The sequence below is a fragment of the Apis laboriosa genome, unplaced genomic scaffold (genome assembly GCF_014066325.1).
Source record: "Apis laboriosa isolate Shangri-la unplaced genomic scaffold, ASM1406632v1 scaffold25_cov139, whole genome shotgun sequence".
NCBI lineage: Eukaryota > Metazoa > Arthropoda > Insecta > Hymenoptera > Apidae > Apis > Apis laboriosa.
The window spans coordinates 1,119,676-1,142,077 of NW_025222552.1; the positions used below are offsets into that span (position 1 = coordinate 1,119,676).

The window sequence follows — 22,402 nt, forward strand, 5'->3', positions numbered from 1 at the left end:
TATATATATATATATATATATATATATAAAGTATTATTTAAAGTAGTTTTATGTAGAAGAGATATTGTTAGAAATTTGATCGTCATTTGAAAAAATTAATAAATTACCGATTTATATATGTAATCGATTCATAGATCGGAAGTATTAAATAGCTTTTCATAAAATTCTCTCATTAATAGATATTCATAACGTATACAATTATGCAATATATCACAAAAAATATGAAAGTTATAGTTCAGAAGTTAATCAATCAAATCATATTCTCTAAAAATTTATTATATACGTAATACAAGAATTTTATTGCTTAAATTTTTAATTTACAAAACAATTAAATTACTAAATTACTAAAGAACTTGTATTATGTAAAATATATATGAAATATATTTGTTTATTTCCTTTATTTGAAACTTAATTTATTAAGAAACGTATATATGTTATTCAAGGAACCAAAACAATGCATATTTCTAAATATTTTATAACAATTATAATTTAAACTATTAAATAATTTAAAATTATCATTAATCATATTGAATTGTATGTATATTGATTATATATAGATATATAGATATTATAATAATATCTTTTTTGACATATCTTATTTAGTAACATTACATATCTTACATAACCTAAAAATATCAATGGTATTAATCAAAATGATATTCTTTTATAGCAAACCAACTGAGCACTTTCCTCATGTGACAATCTCTCCAAATTCCGTGTCAACGACTGACAAATATCTATCTTCAGCATCGAGTGTCACAAGCCATGTATTCAATTCTCTCAAGACTGCCAACACTACTCCTAAATTAATCTCTTTAGATCAGGATAATCGAGTCACAACGAAATATCCAACTGTAACAAGGAACCATTTCATCCCAACCATGGCTCCTGTCAATGAAATCATTACGACAACACCTGCATCAGTGCCGACGACTTTCTCACATCATTCGACCAATTCTTACATTCACTTTACTTCACCATCTAGTGAAACTTTACCGAGTTTAAAAACAATTCAGACCACTACAAGACCATTGATTACCTTACACAACGAAAATATCATCTATCAGGACACTTTCGAAAGATCTACTATCATGCCGACCATCGAATTGCCTACGACGAGAAATCAAATACAGGAAAGTTTGATCACATTGTTGAGGAGAGAAGGATTGTTTGCAATGGCTAAATATCTGAGGCAGTCAGGTCTGGATAACGTGTTGAATGAAACTGGTGAGTATTTACAAAATTAGATAATATTTCTTTAATCTACTTTACTTTTTTTTAATTTTATTTTAAGATTTTTAAAATTTATATTAATCGATAATATAATATATATATATATATATATAATAAGAATTTCCTATTTTATGACGGTTTTTTATGATGATGCGTACGATTGTGTTATGAAATGTGAAAAAAGAAAGACTTTTACATATATGGGACTTTTCTTTTAATATAATTAATATTATCAATATACTAATCTTTCTGAATTTCATTGCATTTTTCTAAATATTTTATAACAATTATAATTTAAACTATTAAATAATTTAAAATTATCATTAATCATATTGAATTGTATGTATATATTGTTATTGTATGTATATATATAATTGTATGTATTGTATATATATAATTGTATATATATAATTGTATGTATATATTGATTATATATAGATATATAGATATTATAATAATATCTTTTTTGACATATCTTATTTAGTAACATTACATATCTTTATAACTTTTTTTCATATTTGTCAAAAATCAATTTATCAAAGAATTTCGATTTTTTTATCGTTTAAAATGTTAAGAAATAGGATTACTAACGATAAAAGATCTCGAAATGTAAAACTTATAAATCATAATTTATATATGACAGATATACATGTATTCTTATATTTTTATATGTCATAACATTAATTCGTCAAAAAATACATTCAAACGTATAATCACAATTTAATACGATTACTTATTATGAGAAAGTTTTATTTTTCTCTTTTCCAATATCTAATCAATCATGCAATATTTAGAAAAATTCTCACAAATTATTCGTTTCGACACTGTTGTCTCATCGCAAGAACAATGATGAATCACATTTTCTCGTTATACGAATATATATAAATTACAAAAGCTAGCTTAATTATATCTTACGATGTTACATTAATTGATTTATATAACTTATCGTTTTGTTTGAATGTTTATATATCTTTTGTCAATGTATTTATTGTTACTTTAATAAGTTCAGTAATGATTGAATGAAATCTATTATTTAAGTAAACAAAAATATGATTCAGAAAAATTTATGTTTTAAAATGTGTTTTAAAATTTTTTTTTTTATTCAATAACGATGTCCATTTTTTTATTTCAATATATATTTATATACTGAAATATATTATAACTATACATTTATGTATATTAGATATATTATATATATATATATATTTTAATTTTTTTTATATTTTTATTATATTTTAATTTTTTTTATTATTCTAAACTCTTTTCTTTATTAAATAATAATTTAATTTAAATATTAAATTAAAAATATATATAAATTAAATAGTTTCAATAATTCTTATCATTAATGTTCTATTTACAAAAAACGTTAATATGTTTTCATATTTTGTTAATATTGACAGTAAGGATATTAAATTACATGGATGCAATCAATAACTAAAATTAAACACTTGGACGAATCACTTTCAAAGCAATTAAAAGTGATTGTGAAAATAAGTAATAAATCAATGCAATCAAAGGAGATCGTGCAATCAGATTCATTATTGACTCGTTAAACCAAACGGAAAAACCGTGCACTTCCGTCAATTAAAAATCAAAGAAGTGTAACGATGTCCCCGTCGGGTGAGAATTACACAACCGGATGATAATTATTCTTGTGATTGAAAAAAATGCGTTTGTTCTCATGACACTTTATAAGAATATCATTCAATTGACGTTAAAATTATACAAATTTTTTATGTAATGATAGGAAATTTTAGTATGTAATGATAGGAACTTCAGATAATGTCAGATAATTAAATATATACTAGATTACACTATTAGATTGAATTATATTTGTAATACAATAAAAACAAAAAAAAAATAAAATAAAAAATGATTACAAATAATATAATAATATAATTTGTTAAAAAATAAAAAAACATAAATAATATAAATATGATAAGAATTGTAATGGTTTCTGAATAATATTCGAATATTGAAAATATAATTGGGATTATTACATTCCTACGTAATCGAATTTATTTATCTTTGTTATTTTAACAGTATAAGTTGTAAAATTATGAGAAATTGAGAGATTCAAATCATCATACTTAAAAGAAATTAAAATGATCTTGAAATATAATTTTTCTTCATTAAAATGAATTTATCTAAAAAATAATTCGAATTTCTCATGCATAAATTATTATATGAAAATTTGCATTTATGAATAAATGTAATATAATTCAATCTTATAAAAAAAAAGATTAATTGTGTTGTAACATTATAGGTCCATACACAATATTCGTTCCGACGGATAAAGCTTTCAGAACGCTCTTAGTACAACTTGGTGGCCCAGAAAAAGCAGAACAAAAATTCCGAGATAATCCACGACTTCTTAGTGGAGTATGTTACATTTATTGCTTTATAGTATAACAAAAATTGCTATTGAACTCTTAAGATGCATCTCTATATTAATTTAAAATTCCAAATTTATAACATTACATAGTTTGATTTTATACATGTAATTATGAATATAGATCTAATGATGATTACTATTTAAAATATATTATCAATTCTTTTTTTTTTTTATTATAAGTTTATTTTTAATTGAATAAATATGTAAAAAATAATACAATATGAATGAATAAATTAAACATATTTGTGAAATTGATAATTTTCTTTAATTTATATTATATATTTTATCTCATATTTAATTCACATTTATTCATCCAAAATTATTTCTATAATTATAATTTAAAAACATTATTTACTGAAAATAAAAATTATATTGCTGTAAACGCAATAAAAATTTATAAAATCAATAAAAATAATAATTTATAAGTAATTATCTAAAGCAATTTTTGTTTATTATTAGAAATTACGAATAATAAAAAAATATTTTATCTCCTATATTTTTTTTCATATTATTTTTTCATGTTAAGCAATTAAATTATATTGATATAATTTATATAATTAAATTGCAGCTTTTACTACACCATGTGATACCAGGAGCTTTCAGAATTGATTCCTTGCAAGATGAAATGACTGGTGTTAGCTTGGCTGGAACGCAATTAAGAGTGAACGAATATGCAATGCATGATCATGAATGGAATGACATAAAGGTACTTGCATCTCTTATTTTTAAGAAAGTTTGTATATAATAATAAAGTTATGTTATCGTTTCAATTCACCAATCATTTCAAGTTATGTAACCTTACAATAATTTATTTCTATTTATCCTCGTGCATGTATGTATTAATGAATTATAATCTGCATATTGCATTATCGCTTTCCTCGATCGATCGTTTCACGTTGATCTAGTTTATCGATCTTCTAAAAAACATTTTATGTTAGTAACATATGAAATAAGTATTTACTTAAAAATAATAATAATTTAGATATTTAAAAATAAATGATTTCTTCTGTTTTTTCTTAATTCTTATAATTAACATAAGAAAAAATGATTTCTTTAATAAGAAAATTCTTAAGGAATTTTTATTATTATATTGATTATAATATTTTTATTTGATTTTCAAACGTGATGGAAATATTAATAATCGTGATTTTTAATTGCATAGATTCTCTTCAAATATTTCTTTTCATGAAATATTTTAATTAATTTTTTTTCTCTGCTCTTATTAACTGAAATTAGTAATAATATTTATAAAAAGATCATAAACAATATATTTCCAATAATTATCAAAAAAACATATATTAAAATTCTTGAAAATTCTTGATATATTAAAAGAACTAATCACAAATTAGGAAAAAGAATTCTTTTATTGCTAATTTTAAAAATATAAATTTTTTCAAAAAGTTGGATTAATTTTATATTTTAATTCTTAATATTAAAAATTAATTAATATTTTAAAAATAAAATTTCAAATAAACTAATCATTTAACCAACTAATCAATTTCTATTTAATTTTTATCCATTTTTAATAAAAAAAAATATATATAAATTTAATTTAATTAATTTTGATCCAAGAATAAAATAATATTGTCTTTACTTTTATATTCATTTTTACAAACAGGTTATAACAATAAATGGTGCAAAAGTGGCGTCAAGTAAACGAGATATCGAAATACCTCAAGGCATCGCCCACGCTGTAGATAGGGTAATGTTCCCACTTCCGGTTGGCGATTTGATACAAACATTACAAGCTGATCGTGAAAGAAGATTCACCATTTTCTTAAAATTACTTTACATATCAGGTCTTCAAGATACTTTATCAGGTAATTAAAAAACAAAATGTTAAATTCAAATTAAAATTTGCAAAAAAATCTTTTACTTTTTTAAATTTGAACTTCTCAAAAAAAAGATATTTATAAAATATTATTTTAAACTTAATATTATTATTTTAAATTTCATGTTTCAGAATACAGATAAATGAATATTATAATTGTAATATTATAATATTGATATTAATTATATATATTATAGAGCAAACACTGTTTTAATAGATCTAATCTATTCACCAATAATAACAACATGCAATATTATTAAAATACATAAATAGAATAATTCATATAATATTTTTATATCAAAATAAAAAAGATATATTAGAGTAATAATTTAAAAACACAAATTTAAAAAAAATTTTTTAATAATAATATAATTTATTAAAATGTTATAAATTATTAATTTAATTTTTTTTTAAATTTTATAAAATTGTGCAATTACATAGAAAAAAATCATTACAAAAAAAATAATATAAAACGAATATAATATAAATATAAAATAAAATGATGAATTGAATGTTTGAATTAATGAATTTATTAATGAGTTAATAAATTTATATTTAAAATTTATAAAACTTTTTCATCGTTAAAGAAATAATAAATAAAAATAAATTTTTTCTAATGACACTGCATTTAATATATTTTTTTTATTTATTTATTAATATTGAAATATCCTATAATACAATATATATAAATAATTATATTATCATTATAGTTATAATTATAGTTATTTATATTATTATGTAACAATTATGCAATTTAGTTTTTTATTTGTTATATTCTATTTGAAGTAAAAACGAAAATAAAAACGAAAAAAATATGGAAGAAATAAATTATACTACTAATGAATGAATGAGTTTAAAAATTGTATTAAATTTATTTAATTAAATATAATAAAATTTTTAAACTTATTCAATTTAATGAAACTTCAATAAAATTTTCAATAAAGTAAAATTCTATTTAACACAAATGCAAATATTAATTTTTAAATTAAATTAATATATTGTTAACAAACTTAATTATAGATTTTAGAATAAAAATTATAGATTTTAGAATAAAAAATATTAATCAAATAAAAATTAAATTATAATTAATTCAATGCAGTTTGTTACTTTTTATTTATAGTAAAAACAACATATAAAAAAATATTCAAAAATTATTTAAATTTAATAATTTAAATTTAAATAATTAAATATATAGAATCTATTTAGTTTTATAAAGTTAAAATCTTTGAAAAATTTTTAGTTCTGAATTAAGTATAATAGTAAATAGTAAATATATATTATAGTATATAATAATAGTAAATATAAATATAGTATAGTATATAATAATAGTAAATATATTATAGTATAGTAATAGTAAATATATAAAAAGTAAATATATATTATATATCCTAATAATGCATCATTCGAAATAATTTAATTTTATTTAATAAAATTTTCGTCTGTTTAATTTTCTATTTCTTTAAATCTATAAATTAGCTATTAATTATAGATATCGACTCATATATTATCTTTAAATATTTACTTATACATATAGTTTTAAATGTATAACAATAAATAATTATTATATATTAATAATTAATATATATTATTTATAATGAATAAAATTCTGCAATCAATTAATACATTATAGCACATTTTATATTTTATGCAATAATTAGATTAAATTTGAAGGACTGAACAAATACATCAAACTAATAATATGCCATATAAAGTTCAATAGTAAAGTCAAATAATTAAAATAATAATTAAAATAATTAAAGATGAGTAATTGCTATTAACAAGAAAATAATTTTTGCAGGACCTAAAACTTTCACCATTTTCGCTCCAACGGATTCCGCTTTCGAATCAGCTTCAAAAGACGGAACATCTGTTTGGACAGAAGAAGATGGACCAAATGCTGCAAAAACAATCATTTCGAGACATATAATTCCATCGACTTTATATACAGCTGGAATGAGGTATTATCTGCAAAAAGATACTCTTCGTCCGCAATCACCTCTCCATATTCATAAAAATGGTGGTAAGTAAAAAAATATCGAAATTTCAAATTTTTTAAACTCATAGTAAAATACAGAATGTGATTAAATCAATCATTTTCATTATTGGTAAATCGATTAATATTTTTTTCGTCAATAGTAATGCTATTCAAATACTTAAATCATTGGAAAACCAATTTTCGAAGAAATCAAAAAATTTGAAAATTTCTCAAGTATAAAAATAAACACTAATAAATTAAACATAATAAATTTTTCTTATTTATATATAACATAATATTTATATTTTCATACATATATATCATATATATATATCATTATATTTATATTTTCATACATATATATCATTAAATAATAATTTTTCCATTTTTGTAAAAATAAATTAAAGTTAAATATTTTTTTTGATACCACAAAATTCTAGGAATATTTTATAATCAAGTTACTTTATCCGATTTTATTTGAAATAGTTCTTTTTATTTTTAACATTTACAAATATTTATTTTTAAATAAATTATATTGTATGTATTTATAAAATAATTCATAGAAACGTACATAAAGTAAAAATTTTATCAATATAGGAATTTTCTTAGAAATATTAAAAATAAAAAAAGTATTTTTTTTTAATTTAATTTTTTTATCATTTTTCATTCTGAAATCATAGAAATCTTTTTATTACAATTAATTCATTTTATTTGCAATTACAATTAAATTTAAAATTTTGACATCATTTTTATATTATTTTTATTTGAATTTTGTTTAATTATTTTTAAATTAATTCTTTTAATATATATCATTATGAAATATTTCAAAAAAGAAATTTTGTGATATAGAAAAACATTAAACTATTTCCTACCTTGTTCTAGGTCGAGTACGAATAAACGAAGCACATGTAATAACGCATAATATACCAGCAACAAATGGAGTTTTACACGCAATTGACAATATATTATAATCGTGCAACAACAATTAAATTTACTTTTAAAAATTATGCGTCTTACACAAAAATGCATATTTCAATAACAAAATATGAAAATTATTTATACATTTTTATTTTAAGTTAGCAATAATAGCAATAATAATTAAGCAATCATTACTTCGTGATTTACTAAAAAAAAATAGTAAGATCTCATGTGAGATAATTTAAATTTGATTTTAAATTTGAATTTAATTTAATAAAAAAAATACTAGTTTAATATAAAGATTTTATTTTTAGAAATAAATAATATTGATAAATAAGATGAAATTATAAAAATATAAAAAAAAAAAAAAAAAATTTGTAATTCTTAGAAATTATTACAGTAAATCACAAAGAATTAAATACTTATTATGAAGTACATACGTATATATATAATTAATTTTCGTTAATTATTAGATATATACAAACCTTCAATTCTTAATAATTTAATGCGATAAATCCTAATGATTATTATATTTCATCTAACAATTCGAATTATCTTAATATAAATATATGATCAAAATATAAGAAAAATGAATCTCATTCACAATTCAGAGATTCATTCCAAAGAAAGGATAAATTCAATCTGAATAGCTTCTGAGATAAAAATTTATATAACTTCCAGTCTTGTCCGAAAATAAACAATTATTTTATGTAATTTATGATATGAATTGATTTTGAAATTGAAGATTCACTTAATATTATCAATTTAATTTTATCAATACTAGAAATCAGAGAAATTTATCATGTGATAGTTATATTATGATATCATTATTATAAAATAATAAAAAATTTATTGATATAAATACAAATAATAAAGATATTATTAATAATAAATTAATTAATAAACAATTTATCCTATTATTATTTAATGATAAAAAAATTAATCTAAAAATTCATAAAGTTAATATTATTAATCCATATGAATAATTATTAAAACTAAAATTTCATATATAAATAATTCATTCAATTCAACTAAAATTAAATAAATTAAATAATAATATAATTATAATTAAATTACTAATAATTAAATTTAAATATTTATTTTTTTTAAAAAATAATATTATTAAATAAAAAATTATTATTATAATTATCATTATTATAAATAATAATAATATAATTTAATAAATTAAATTTAATATATTTAATTTTTGATGACCTAATTCATAATTAATTCTTACTATTAATGATAATCCTAATACTAATTCACAAACTGAAAATACTAAAAAAACTAAAAATAATCAAGAATTAATTTCAATTTCAATTAAAAAAAATAAAATAGTAATTACTATAAATTCTGAAAAAATTAAAAAATTTAAAAAATGAACATTATAATACACAATNATCTTTTTATAATCTTTAAATACATTAAAATAATAATAATAATAATAAAAGAATTATAATAATGTATTAAATTTAAATTAAATTTTGTAAATAAAAAACTTTGTTATGATATACTAAATACTATGATAAATGAAAGTTTGAGATTGTTTAAGAATTATTGAAATATTTAAAATATTCTTAAATATTCTTTTTTTTTTTTTCAAAAAAATTAGAAATAATTGAAACTATTTATATGCAATTAAAATAATCGTATAATTTTGAAAAAAAGAAAAAATAAATCTATAATTGTTATATAAGTTACTAATGAAGATAAATCAACATTATTTGCCATAAATGTTGCAAAATTATAAATTTAATAATTTTTTAAAATATATATAAATAGGAAATCTTATGTAATATAGATGTATGTTGATTGTCTCGTGCTAGCTGAGTTACTCATATTTATGAGTCATATAAATGCGAAAATTAATTATATAGAATTACTTAATTGTATAGAAAGATAATAAATTACGATTAGTATTATGCTAATATGTATTATTTTATAAATAAATGTACAGTGTTTTTCATAATTTATGTGTTCTAATCTTATTTTTATTATTCCATTAATTAATGAGAGGTAAAAAAATAAAATAATAAAATATTTTATAACATTAATAAATTTACAACAAATTTTTTTAAATTTTGCTTTTTGCATATTAATATTTTTATATAATTTTAATATTAACTTCAATATTAGTTTTGATGATATTGAATGATATTGAATATATTAATGATATTAAATATAATAATTTGTATGAATTTTTTTCAATTGCAATCAAATATATTTTTAATACTTATAAAGATAATTCATAAATAAGATGTGATTTATGTAAGACATTTTCACATTTATAAATATACATATATGTATAAATATAATATTTACATTATTAGATTAATAAAACTAGATTAAAAAAATTAATAATAGATTCAATTTAATAATAAATTAATCTTACATTTATAATTTTTTTATTTATATTCTTTTATTTATATTATATATTTTTTTATTTATAATTCTATCTATTTTATTTTTAATATAATTTAAATAGAAATAAAATTCTTTTTTTTTAATAGTTTGTTTTATATTTTTTCATTTCTACCATTATATGATGAAAGTTAGTTAATTGTGTTCGAGCATTTGGTGGTAAAATTTTATGAAACCTATGATAATATTGCACTAGCTGTGTCATTGTACGTTGTACAAGTGCTGTACCAAGTACTAAACTAGGAAAAGATTTCAATACTTCATGATTAATTTCTTCTAATGCCCGTTTCCAATTATTCGTAAAAGATTGCACAAGAGCTAATGCTTTTCCTTCTTGTCTTTTTGATTCATCAGTTTGATCCTTCTCGATCATAGCTTCAGATTCTTTGACAAACTGTATTATACCTCCAAAATGTGGACTTAAAATTTCTTCTACATACTCTGAAGATCGTGCATTTAATTGATCACGAAAACTTTCTGCTTCTTTTGAATTATCTCGTGTTCTTTCCTAAAAATAAAGAATATAATTATAAATTAATATAATTGTTAAGAATATACAGTTAAGAATATAATTATATTGTTAATATATTATTAATAATATAATAATTATAATTATAATTATAATTATATTATAAAGTTGATTTATTTTTAATTTATATATATATTTACCATTAATACACCAAGAACTAAATCATAATTATTGATGAGGAAAACTAATTGTTGAATTCTACTAGAAAATGTAGCAGCCATTCTTAATAGGAAACATTGTACAGCTTCTCTTAATTCTGCTAATAATTGTGTGGCTCCTTCACAAGGAAATCCTTCAACTACACTAACCATTGCAGCACTAAATTCCGCATATCTTCTTGTAATCTATAAATAAATTTTGTAAGTACTTATAAATAAGTTCCTTTCTAAAAATTTAAATTATATATTTGTAATTTTAATATTATAAACTTACATAATGTGGTCCTGTTTCTTGAGTAAGTTTTAATGGATCACAATGTTTTATACTTTGAATATTCAATTGAAAAACATATTCAAATCTAAAAATTTAAAAAAGATATATTGAAAATATATTTCTATTTAAAAATTATATTATATATATGTGTTACATTGTGTTAATTTAAATATGTATTATTTATTTATACCTAGGCCAGATTACTGATGTCATATTATCCCAATATTTATCTAAAGCGGGTACTGCTCTTTTATGGCAAGTCAATCGATATCGCATTACTAAATGTAAGCAAAGGAATAAAGCGATAGTATCATAGCAATCTTCCACAAAAGATTGTAAATTTTTCATCATTAGATTTAATGTTTTTCCCATTACCTTTTTAATTAAAAATATATAATCTTATATATTCATTTTCATTAATATTATTAATATAACAGAGAAAAATATTATTTTACTTGGTTGAAAATATCCATTGCCTGTACACCACGTACTTTGAAGAATTCAGTTAAAAATAAATATTCTCTACAAGCATTATCTACAAGAGCATATTGTTCACTTCTGAACAAGGCTTCATAATGATACTATAAATAAAAATCAATCAAATTGACATATATAATATATTTATAATAAAATAATTGTAAAATAAAAATAATTTTAAAAAATGATTGAATTTACATTTATATATACATTTACATATATAATTTCATTTTAAAAATAAAAAATATATTTAAAAAATTTTTATATTTACCCTTATTTTAAATGCAGTATGAGGTACTATAATGGGTGCTTCCAATTGAAAAGTTAATACATCTCCTCTATTACCTATAGAAAATACCGTACCTCTATGCTTTAATATGGTTTTATGAAAAATACTTCTCCCAGCAGTATCTTCAACTCCCATGAGATCATCTTTAGTAGCTCCTTCTTCAAACTATACAATTTAATAAATATTGTTCCTCTACAAATATTTTAAATTTATCATTATATTTTACTAACCTGTAATTTCATTAGTCTTGAAGAATATGATTTAAAATATGAATAATATATTTTACTCATTGTGCTAATATATTCTCCACAAATTTCTTCTGCTACATTTCTTTCATTTGCCAAAATAAACTCAAAAAAAAATTTATACTTTAACATGTTATTTTGTGGTACTTGATAATTTGTCATTGGTTTTCTAAATTTATAAATTTGTTCTAAAAGATATGTTCTAATTTTTGCTAATGCTTTCACTTTCAGTTTCTCCAATATATCTTTTACATCTAAACATGATTTTGCTTCTTTAAAACTTTGTTCCTTTACAAAATTTATTTTATGATTTAATGTTTGCAGTTGTGTTAAAAATTCTTTTTCAGTTACTGGAGAGTCCATAATTCCCCTGCATATATTATAAATTGTTATAAATTTTATTATATTATAATAAATTTTATATATTTAAGAATATTAATTTTTTTATAAAAAATTATTTTTCAGTTATTAATGCTTACGCAATAAGAGCTTCTGATACTGTCATATCTTCAATAAATTGACTAAGAGGTCCTCTAATTATTTGTCTATTAGACAATTGTTGACTCATTGCTACAGATTTACGTTGTAAATAAAGTATTTCTGAACTAATACTTCCTAAGTCTGATTGAAAACTCATCAACATGGATTCCATTTTCTGGAAAAAAATATACTAAATTGCAAAATTCAACAAATTTTAATTAAACTTAATAAAATAATAAATTTGCTAAATATATTTCTAATTATATATTATTATTTTTCAAATTTTAAATAAAATTCAAATGTAAATGACAGATATTTATATTTTATATTGAATATATTATTAAAATCTAACCTCTAAAATATTATCACATGCAGCAATTTGATTATGTAAACTCGCTATATTTTCACTTTCTTTTATATAATCTTGAATAGATTTATTTTCAACTTCCTTTAATTCTTTTTCAATCTGCCTAGAATATTGACGTAAATCTGTACCAGTTTTCAAAACTTCTTGAACAACGTCATCTCCAAGATCTTGTGGTAATTGCGACTCATTATCGTCAAAAATATCGATTTCACCAGACATTTTATAAATTTTTCCTTTATTTTTTCATCAATTTATATATATATATATATATATATATATATATATATATATACATGTAATTTTTAATATTTAATTTTACATATGCTGGTAAATAATGAACCAAGTTAGTCAATATGCTATTCAAATCTTTTCTATTCTTAAAATATCACAAACAATCAGATAGTCAGATAATCCTCATCAGATTCATCAGAATCCAGAATAAAACCATAGATAAAATATAGAATAGAGTTGGCTACGAATATATCACTACAAACAAAGTGTAAGAGAAATATTATATTATGGAATTTGGAAATTGAAAATATCGAAAGTATCGATCGCGCAAAATTTTAAAAATTTATTAAAATTTATCGTACTAAGAGAACTTTTATGATTATTTGTCATTATAATCTAATTTATATATTAAATTTTTATACAATATTATAATACATATTTATTCATTTATTTGTATCAGAAGTAGCAACCATCACAAAGTCAAATGAAATTATTAGTATTCGCTATTATCAATTTTTAGAAATAGGACTTCAAAGTTAAAGAAATTTCAAAGAAGTTTCTCTTATATCAAATGAAATAAATTTTTTTAACTAAAACTTGATATTTTTATGATTTATAATCGATTTTTTTTTTTTTTTTTTTTTTTTTGCTTCAATTGAATTTTCAGATATCAAATTTATAAGCATTCAAATTTAAATTTGAATTAAGAATTGTCAAATGAATATTATTATTATATTATGATCTCTATAACTATGATAAAAAATTGTTTCTTTTTTTTTCTTTATATTTATATTAATAATATAATAATTTTGATAATCAATTATGTTTCAAATATATTATCTCATATTCTGAAATATATTTGATTAAATGATTAAATGATTTGACATTACACATAATCAATTTTGATTCTATTATAATTAAAAGTCTTAATATATATAAATTCATTTTTATTTAAAAAAAATTAATAAATTTGATATTTTACGAATTTTACAAAAATCTATATATTATTCATTGTATTCATATATTAAGATATAATTGTCATTTTTCTTCTTTTTTTTTGTTCTGTAAAATAAATTAAGAAAATTATAAACAATATATACATATTATATATATGTATATTACATATTACATTATACACATTATAATATTTCATGAAAACATATTATATTATATACATTATAAATATTTCATGAAAATAAAAAATAAATAAAAATTATAATTTTTACCTTTGCATTAAAATCGTTCAGATTAAATATGAGATTGAATATTTAATATATAACATTATGTTATATTATGTAACATTTTCGATATGAGAATCTATAGAATCAGAGGAGCTAGTACGCTTTGATAAATCATCATTATTAAAAATAGATGCAGTAAATGTTATATCATCAGCTACAGAAGATACAAATGTTACATCAGATAATATAGTTGAATCTGCAATTTGCTTACTAATTGTTGTATTATCAACTCCAGAAGATACAAATGTTACATCAGATAATGCAGTTGAATTTGCAATTTGCTTTAATATTGTTTCATCATTCATAGACATATCTTCTTGCATATACTAATATATAAAAAACATAATAGAAATATATATAAGATAAAAATATTATGTTATTAAAAATATATTATGTTATTCTGTATAAATGCATCATTACTTACATCATCTTGTGTTGTTTCAAAAATTTTTGTGGTTTCTCTAAATCTTTTAAGAATTTTTTCATGTGGTGATGTTGCTACAAACTGACGAGGATAAGAAAAATTTTTTCTAGCAGGTGTTAATCCTAAAAATAAAATTTATAAAATAAAGAATAATTTAATTTTAATATTAATTTAAATATATTTGTATTTTTTTCTTTTTTTATTAATAATTATTAAATATTTATTAATAATAATAATAAATTATTAATAATAATTATTAATAATAAAATAATAATAGACCTGTTGAAATATCACGTTGTACATCTTTATCAAAAAATTTGTTGATTTCATCATCTGTCATTTGTAATTGTTCCACAAAGTTATTATTCCGTACACAAGAGTCCATTATTTGATTTTCTAATTTTATAGATATCTCTTGAGAAATATCAGAAATTTTTATTTTTTTATCTCTCACAAATTCTATATGATTTTTATTTGCATCTGAAATTATCTTGTACGCATCCTAAAAATATAACATTCTATTTATTAATATTTAATATTTCATCAAATCAAATTTAAAATTTTATATAAATTTACATCAATTAACAAAAAATTCATATTCTTATCTATATCCAATTTCAGTTGTGTTTCCTTAATATTGCATTCCATAATATTGTTGTGTTGTTTCAATACATTACAACTTTCATTTACATTTGATTTTAATTCATTTATTAAATCTTTTCCTTGTGTTGTAATTCTATTTGCAATTTCTTCATTCTATTTAATAAAATAAAATACAAAATTGAACTTATTAATATATTTCATATTAAAAGTAATAAAAAGATTCAACTTTTTTATTAAAATAAAAATTGTAACTATAGAGATATGATATTACCTTTTTTGTTTCAATAATAATGTTACTTTCAATTTTCTCTATATCATTTTCTATATAATCTATCAAATCATTCATCATTTTAGTATTTATATTAGAATTAGTTGTTGCTTGGTCACCAATTTCATTACAAATTTTACTAATATAATCACAATTATTAATTGCAGTACAGTAATACTTTTCTTGATTTTCTTTTAACTCGTTGAATTGCGAAAATACATTTTTCAGCATCTAAAAATTAATATAAATTAATATAATCCAATTATATAATATAATATAATCTAATAATCAAAATAACATAATAGTATAAAATTATATTCGTTATACTTTTATAAATGATTGTTGCTTCTGACTAAATTCTTGCTTTTTACGAAGTATTTCTATATTTTTTATAATATTTTTAACATTTTTATTTATATGATTATAACTTTTTAATTCTTCTATACAAACTGAATCTATCATTTCTTTTAAAGAAATTGAAGTTTGTTTTAATTTTTTAGATATATTATTTCTTATAATTTGTAAGTTTTTAGCTATTTCATTTTCTATTATTTTGTCAATGTCTTGAGCCAATTTTAGAGAAATTACACTCATTAATTCATGTTCAGATTTAAACGTATTTGCCGCATTTTTCATTTCATTTTGTATCCAATTTTGGTAATTTGAATACTGAAATAAAAAAGAAAAAAATATAAAATAGATATAAAAATATATAAAAAAATATATATATATAAAATTTTTATAAATTTTTATAATTAAAAATAAATAGGATAAGGATAATAAAAAAAGTATATATGTAATATATTACTTACGGATTCATCTATATTTTTTTTTAAATTATTAGTATCAGATGGATTTGGAATATTTGTTGCTGTGTCAATACTCTCATATTTAATACAAATTTCTATAAATAAAAATACATATACAAAAAAAAATAAAAACAATAAAAATAAAAATTAATAAAGAAAATATGAATTTCTGTGAAAAAGTTTTATTACCAAGATCATTTTTCATTGATGTAAAAACTTCCTTCAATTTTTCACCATATGTAAATACATCTTTTTTAATATTTTGTAAGCAATCAGAAACATTATTTTTTAAACCTTTACCAAGGACTTCAAATTTTCGTTCCATTTCGCTAAAAATCAATCAATAAAAAATTTATTAATATAACATAGATATAAGATATAAAGTATAACTATAAAGTAACTAATATAAAGTATAACTTTTTTTATGATAAATCTTTTTACATTTTTAAAAATAAAATAAAATCATTTATAAAATTAATTTCAAGATTTTCGTAAAATTCGAATAGTAGCAAACTCTATTATGTATATACATATATATTTGTATTTACTAATGATAATATTTTATTTATTATATGAGCTGAATTTAGTATAGTTAATTTAATTAGTTATTAGTTTTATCATAACTAGCATCAAATTTATAGGATTAGACTTATAGATAGATTATATATATTTGAATGCAAATTTTTCAAATGAATATTAAATTCATTTAAATAGATACGAAAATCCTATTGTGTATGAAAAAATTATCACATATAAAATTATATGTGTATGAAAAAATTATCATATATAAAATTATATGTGTATAAAAAATTATAAAATCTTAAAAAATATAAATATGATATTCAAACCTTTTCCGTTCAATTTTATCATGTAATCTATAAGAATCTGTTATTGCAGTATCTACAACGTTTACTAAAGTCTGAGCTTGATTTAATAAAGATTGCTCTGTAGTCATATATTTTTCTGTTAAATATTTTTGTTCATCTCGTTCTTGTATTGTTAATTTTAATCGATTATATGTTGACTGTAAAGCATCAGTAGCATTATTTAATTTAGTTTTAATTTCATTCAATTCTTTCATTTGAGCAATATTTTGTGATTCAAGTTCATTAAATATTTTCTAAAAAGAAAAAATAAATAATGCATTAAAAATAATAGTTATAAATAACAGTCATGCAATGAAATGAATAATAAAATTTCATTTATTAATAAAAATGTAATACCTCTTTATCTTGCATAATTTTTTCAAGTGCTTTTATATGATTAATTTTTTCTTCTATTTCCTTATTTTGTTGTGAAATTAATGTTTGCATTTCTTTAAAATTATCATCTGCAAGATAAACACCATTTCTTTCGCGTGTAGCTAATAAATCTCTTCGTAATTTTTCTATTTCTTCTGTATATTGTTTCAAAAATTCTCGTTTTGAAAGTTTTTGATTTATTTCTGGTCGATTAGTAATATTTTTCGCACGATGTGCATAATCTAGAGTTGACAATGTTTCCTCAAGATTAATATTAGCAGGAGATACAGTTGCAATAATTGATGTTTTTGTACGACCACCTAATGATTCTTGTAACAATCTTGTAAGTTTAGATTCTCTGTATAATATAATATATAAAACGTAATAATATACAATTATCAATCTTATGAAAAAAATAAAATATTTATTTTTATTACCGATAAGGTATATGTGGTGCTCTTTCAACAAGAGCTGTAATAACTCTACCAAGAGTTAATAACGATTGGTTAATATTACCAGCTTCTCTTGCTCTTTTATCAACAGAGCCAGATCTTCCTACATTTTCACTTCCCGCCAGATCGACCAAATTTAATTTTCCTGTTTTCAAGATTTCTTCACCATCTATAGTACTTTCTTTCATATGTACAGTAATTGAAAATATTGTATGAGATCGACTATAATCAAAAATTTCATTTGTTAAAACCATTAAACTACTTCAAAATATAAAATTGTATAATATAGTATTTAATATAGTACAAATATACAATAGCTTAAATAGTTAATAAAATATGAAAGATACGAGAAAAAATTAAATAAAACAAATTGGATATCAATTAAAAAGCATTGTTTCTCAAATAACATTTAGAACTTAAAATATAAGACAAAATAATATATAAAGAATATACATACAAATAATATAAAAATATAAAAATATACATTATTAATACATATGAATTATTTTATCAATATAAAATATTCTGAACATAAAGCAAATTTTCTTTATTCTTCCTCGCATCTCCTAGTATTTATCAACATATTAAATACATTATTATATAAATAATTTTATTTATTTTCAAATACTGCTGATCAGAAATGGTACTTAACATGTTTTTTATTAATATTTAAATAAATACAAATTTATAAATATTTCTTATACTTAAAAATTAACTTCAATAATAAATAATAACCTAGATTGAGTATTCATAAATGTTGCAGCTGTTTGTCTTTTATCTGATCCTTTCTTGAGAATTTTATAAACTTCACTTGTATTGTGTATTGTTACTTCTTCTAATCCATGTACAATTACTGCACCTTTTTTTGATGTATCTTCATATAGTCTAGTTAATTGATATTATTATTATATTAGATTTGTTTATTAAAATTTATTGTAAATATAATATATTCGTTTATTAAAATTTAGATTAATAGAAAGAATTAAGAAAATAATTAATGTCATTTTTATATATAATATATATTTAAAAGATATATATTATTTACCTTAATTTAGATGCATCATGATTATTTGATAGAAGATCAAATATATCTTCATTATAGAGTTCAAGAAAACTAACTCTAACTGTATATTCTTGTGTTTCCAATGCTTGCAACTTGTCAAATAAATGACTTAAAGAACGTGGTATCATACCAGCAGATGAATCCTATAATTATATTGTTATACATATAATATATTATTTATATATATATACTTTATTGTACATCTTACATTCTAATATGTTATATTTTTATTTTAAAACTTACATAATTAATTACTTCAAAATATCTTATTTTTTATAAATATTATAATAATTTTTTTCAATGTTTTAAATTTTCAAAAATTTTAAAATAATATCAATTCATAGTACTTAATAAATATTTTTTTTTCATTATCTATTTTTTAATAATTTCTAAAATGATCTCTTTTATAAAAATATAAATATTCTTTGATAAATATAAAATATTCAAAATTTAGTAATTTTAAAAATTGTATTTATATATAAATAGAGTGAATGAAAATAGACTACATAAAATGTAAATAAAAATTATCAGGACATATTATATTTTAAAAATAATAAAGAATAATAATATGATAGCTATTTTGAAATCATAATAATTAATAATATTAATTATAAGTTCCATTTTATTATTTTTTATTATGCTCAAAAATATATATTTAAAAATATTCATATATAATTTATTATTGAATATTTTTAAAAATATTATATATTAATGTTTTTTAATTTTTTTCATTATTTCATTAAAATTATTATTTTATTATATTTAAGAAATTGTTAATATTAATTTTTTATCTTATAAATCACTCTATAATAAAAAATATCTTACACTGTGCCAATATAAATTTAGTTCTTTGTTAATTCCTTCCATTGTGAATGTTTTTCCTGTACCAGTTTGACCATATGCAAATACTGTACAATTATATCCAGCCAAAACTTGTTCCAATAATGGATTAACAACAACATTATATACATTGATCTATTATTTAAAAAATATATAATAAACTGTATTTTATTTATATATATATATATATATGTTCATTAAATACAAATACAACATACCTGTTTTGCAGAAGGTCCAAATACACTATTAAATTTAAATTTTTTAGAAATTTTATCATATGGACGTTCATGAACTATTACTTCTTTGTCATTAGGAATTTCTAATATATTTGTACATTTATCATTTTTTTCAGAATTATTTATAGGCCTTTAAAAAAAATTAGAATTATTACAAAAAATAAATGAACTTACATGAAAAACATTTTTATTATATATATATATATATATATATATATATATATTAATGATATTAAATATAATATTATATTAATAATATATATCATAATATTATTAATCATTAATATTAATGATTCAATATTAACTTTATAATCTTTAAACATATGAAATTTTGTAATTTATACGTTCTATTAATATTTTATTGTGTAACACATAATATGATATATACTAATTCAATAATATAAATTAAATTTATATATATGTAAAAAAATTTAAGTTTAATTATTATATATATAATAATAATTATCTAGCAAGTATCATTATCATTTATTAAAATAACTTATTTTTTTATTTTTTTTTTAGTTTTTAATAACTCATTTCTTGAAATAAAATTCACTCACCTAATACGAACAAATACTTGTATTTGTTGACATAATTCCTTTTTTCCGCTTCGTGTATCATTCATCTTTGTTGTTATGGTTGTTGTTATTATTATTATTATTATTATTATTATTATTATTATTATTATTATTATTATTACTATTATTATTATTAAAATTATTATTATTATTATTATTATTATTATTATTTAAATTATTATTTAGAAATTATACTTTATAACAATCAAAACTTATACAAATTACGTTGCAAGCATTATTCACTTTTTTGAAAACAATAGAACATAAGTCGTTACAATTTAAACATCGAAAAATTTGAAATTTGTAATACTTTATATAGCCACTAGGTGCGCTGTTTGATAAATATGGCTAATACTTATGTTTTAAAGTGAATTTCTATTTATTTAAAGTGGATTTTTTATTATTCTATTATATGATTAATATGATTTTCATTATTGTATATGCGCATTAAAACATATAATAGAAATAAATCCGAATAATGAAACATGAAACTTTTTGTTCAACAAATTCAATTATATATTATATTATTAATATTATTATTATAAAAATTAATAAATGATTAATAATAATAATAGCTTACTACTTATCTATTTTGCTGTAATTAATATGATATATGAACAAATGAATATCTATCTTTATATTTCATGTGAATTTGATTTTATATTTTTATATATTTACTCATAGATTTGATAACTTGATATAAATAAGTAGAATTTATTTAGAAATTGTGCACGTATCAAATGCAAATCAAATTAAACAATAAAAAATATATCTTTATTAAACAATCTTTATTAAACAATAAAGAATATATTTTTATTGTTTAA

General features: G+C 18.9%; 3 protein-coding genes across 3 annotated transcripts in view; 1 reads left to right on the top strand and 2 right to left on the bottom strand.

The window, feature by feature from the left end:
• LOC122713599 overlaps nucleotides 1–8,496 on the top strand; it is a 37,400-nt gene extending 28,904 nt beyond the window's left edge. Inside the window, exons 3-8 of the mRNA XM_043934198.1 lie at nucleotides 671–1,227; nucleotides 3,500–3,615; nucleotides 4,197–4,334; nucleotides 5,247–5,448; nucleotides 7,258–7,479; nucleotides 8,317–8,496. Coding sequence (XP_043790133.1) covers nucleotides 671–1,227; nucleotides 3,500–3,615; nucleotides 4,197–4,334; nucleotides 5,247–5,448; nucleotides 7,258–7,479; nucleotides 8,317–8,405 — 1,324 coding nt within the window. The 3' untranslated portion in view covers nucleotides 8,406–8,496. The remainder of the gene's footprint in view (nucleotides 1–670; nucleotides 1,228–3,499; nucleotides 3,616–4,196; nucleotides 4,335–5,246; nucleotides 5,449–7,257; nucleotides 7,480–8,316) is intronic.
• A 2,294-nt stretch (nucleotides 8,497–10,790) lies between these two features.
• On the bottom strand, nucleotides 10,791–13,899 carry LOC122713588 (vacuolar protein sorting-associated protein 52 homolog). The gene is made up of 9 exons (XM_043934176.1): nucleotides 13,578–13,899; nucleotides 13,225–13,400; nucleotides 12,731–13,115; nucleotides 12,483–12,665; nucleotides 12,190–12,315; nucleotides 11,925–12,109; nucleotides 11,735–11,819; nucleotides 11,443–11,646; nucleotides 10,791–11,281 (listed from the first exon to the last, which is right to left on the bottom strand). Exons 1-9 carry the CDS (start codon nucleotides 13,809–13,811, stop codon nucleotides 10,856–10,858), a joined length of 2,004 nt encoding a protein of 667 aa, XP_043790111.1. The 5' UTR covers nucleotides 13,812–13,899; the 3' UTR covers nucleotides 10,791–10,855.
• A 1,150-nt stretch (nucleotides 13,900–15,049) lies between these two features.
• On the bottom strand, nucleotides 15,050–21,721 carry LOC122713577 (kinesin-like protein Klp61F). The gene is made up of 16 exons (XM_043934157.1): nucleotides 21,561–21,721; nucleotides 20,983–21,130; nucleotides 20,750–20,899; nucleotides 19,907–20,067; nucleotides 19,597–19,746; nucleotides 18,847–19,083; nucleotides 18,392–18,767; nucleotides 18,017–18,288; nucleotides 17,358–17,497; nucleotides 17,172–17,263; nucleotides 16,687–17,028; nucleotides 16,363–16,590; nucleotides 16,065–16,244; nucleotides 15,768–15,990; nucleotides 15,489–15,610; nucleotides 15,050–15,390 (listed from the first exon to the last, which is right to left on the bottom strand). Exons 1-16 carry the CDS (start codon nucleotides 21,623–21,625, stop codon nucleotides 15,115–15,117), a joined length of 3,162 nt encoding a protein of 1,053 aa, XP_043790092.1. The 5' UTR covers nucleotides 21,626–21,721; the 3' UTR covers nucleotides 15,050–15,114.
• Nucleotides 21,722–22,402: the final 681 nt, after the last annotated feature.

Coding starts and splice junctions, on each gene's coding strand:
- LOC122713588 (XM_043934176.1), bottom strand. CDS start 13,811: ATGTCTGGTGAAATCGATATTTTTGACGATAATGAGTCGCAATTACCA. Junction 13,401..13,577: donor CATGTGATAATATTTTAGAG/GTTAGATTTTAA, acceptor ATTTTTTTCCAG/AAAATGGAATCCATGTTGAT. Junction 11,282..11,442: donor TAGTTCTTGGTGTATTAATG/GTAAATATATAT, acceptor CTTTATTTTTAG/GAAAGAACACGAGATAATTC.
- LOC122713577 (XM_043934157.1), bottom strand. CDS start 21,625: ATGAATGATACACGAAGCGGAAAAAAGGAATTATGTCAACAAATACAA. Junction 20,068..20,749: donor TAAATTTATATTGGCACAGT/GTAAGATATTTT, acceptor ATATAATTATAG/GATTCATCTGCTGGTATGAT. Junction 17,264..17,357: donor ATCAATGAAAAATGATCTTG/GTAATAAAACTT, acceptor TTTTATTTATAG/AAATTTGTATTAAATATGAG.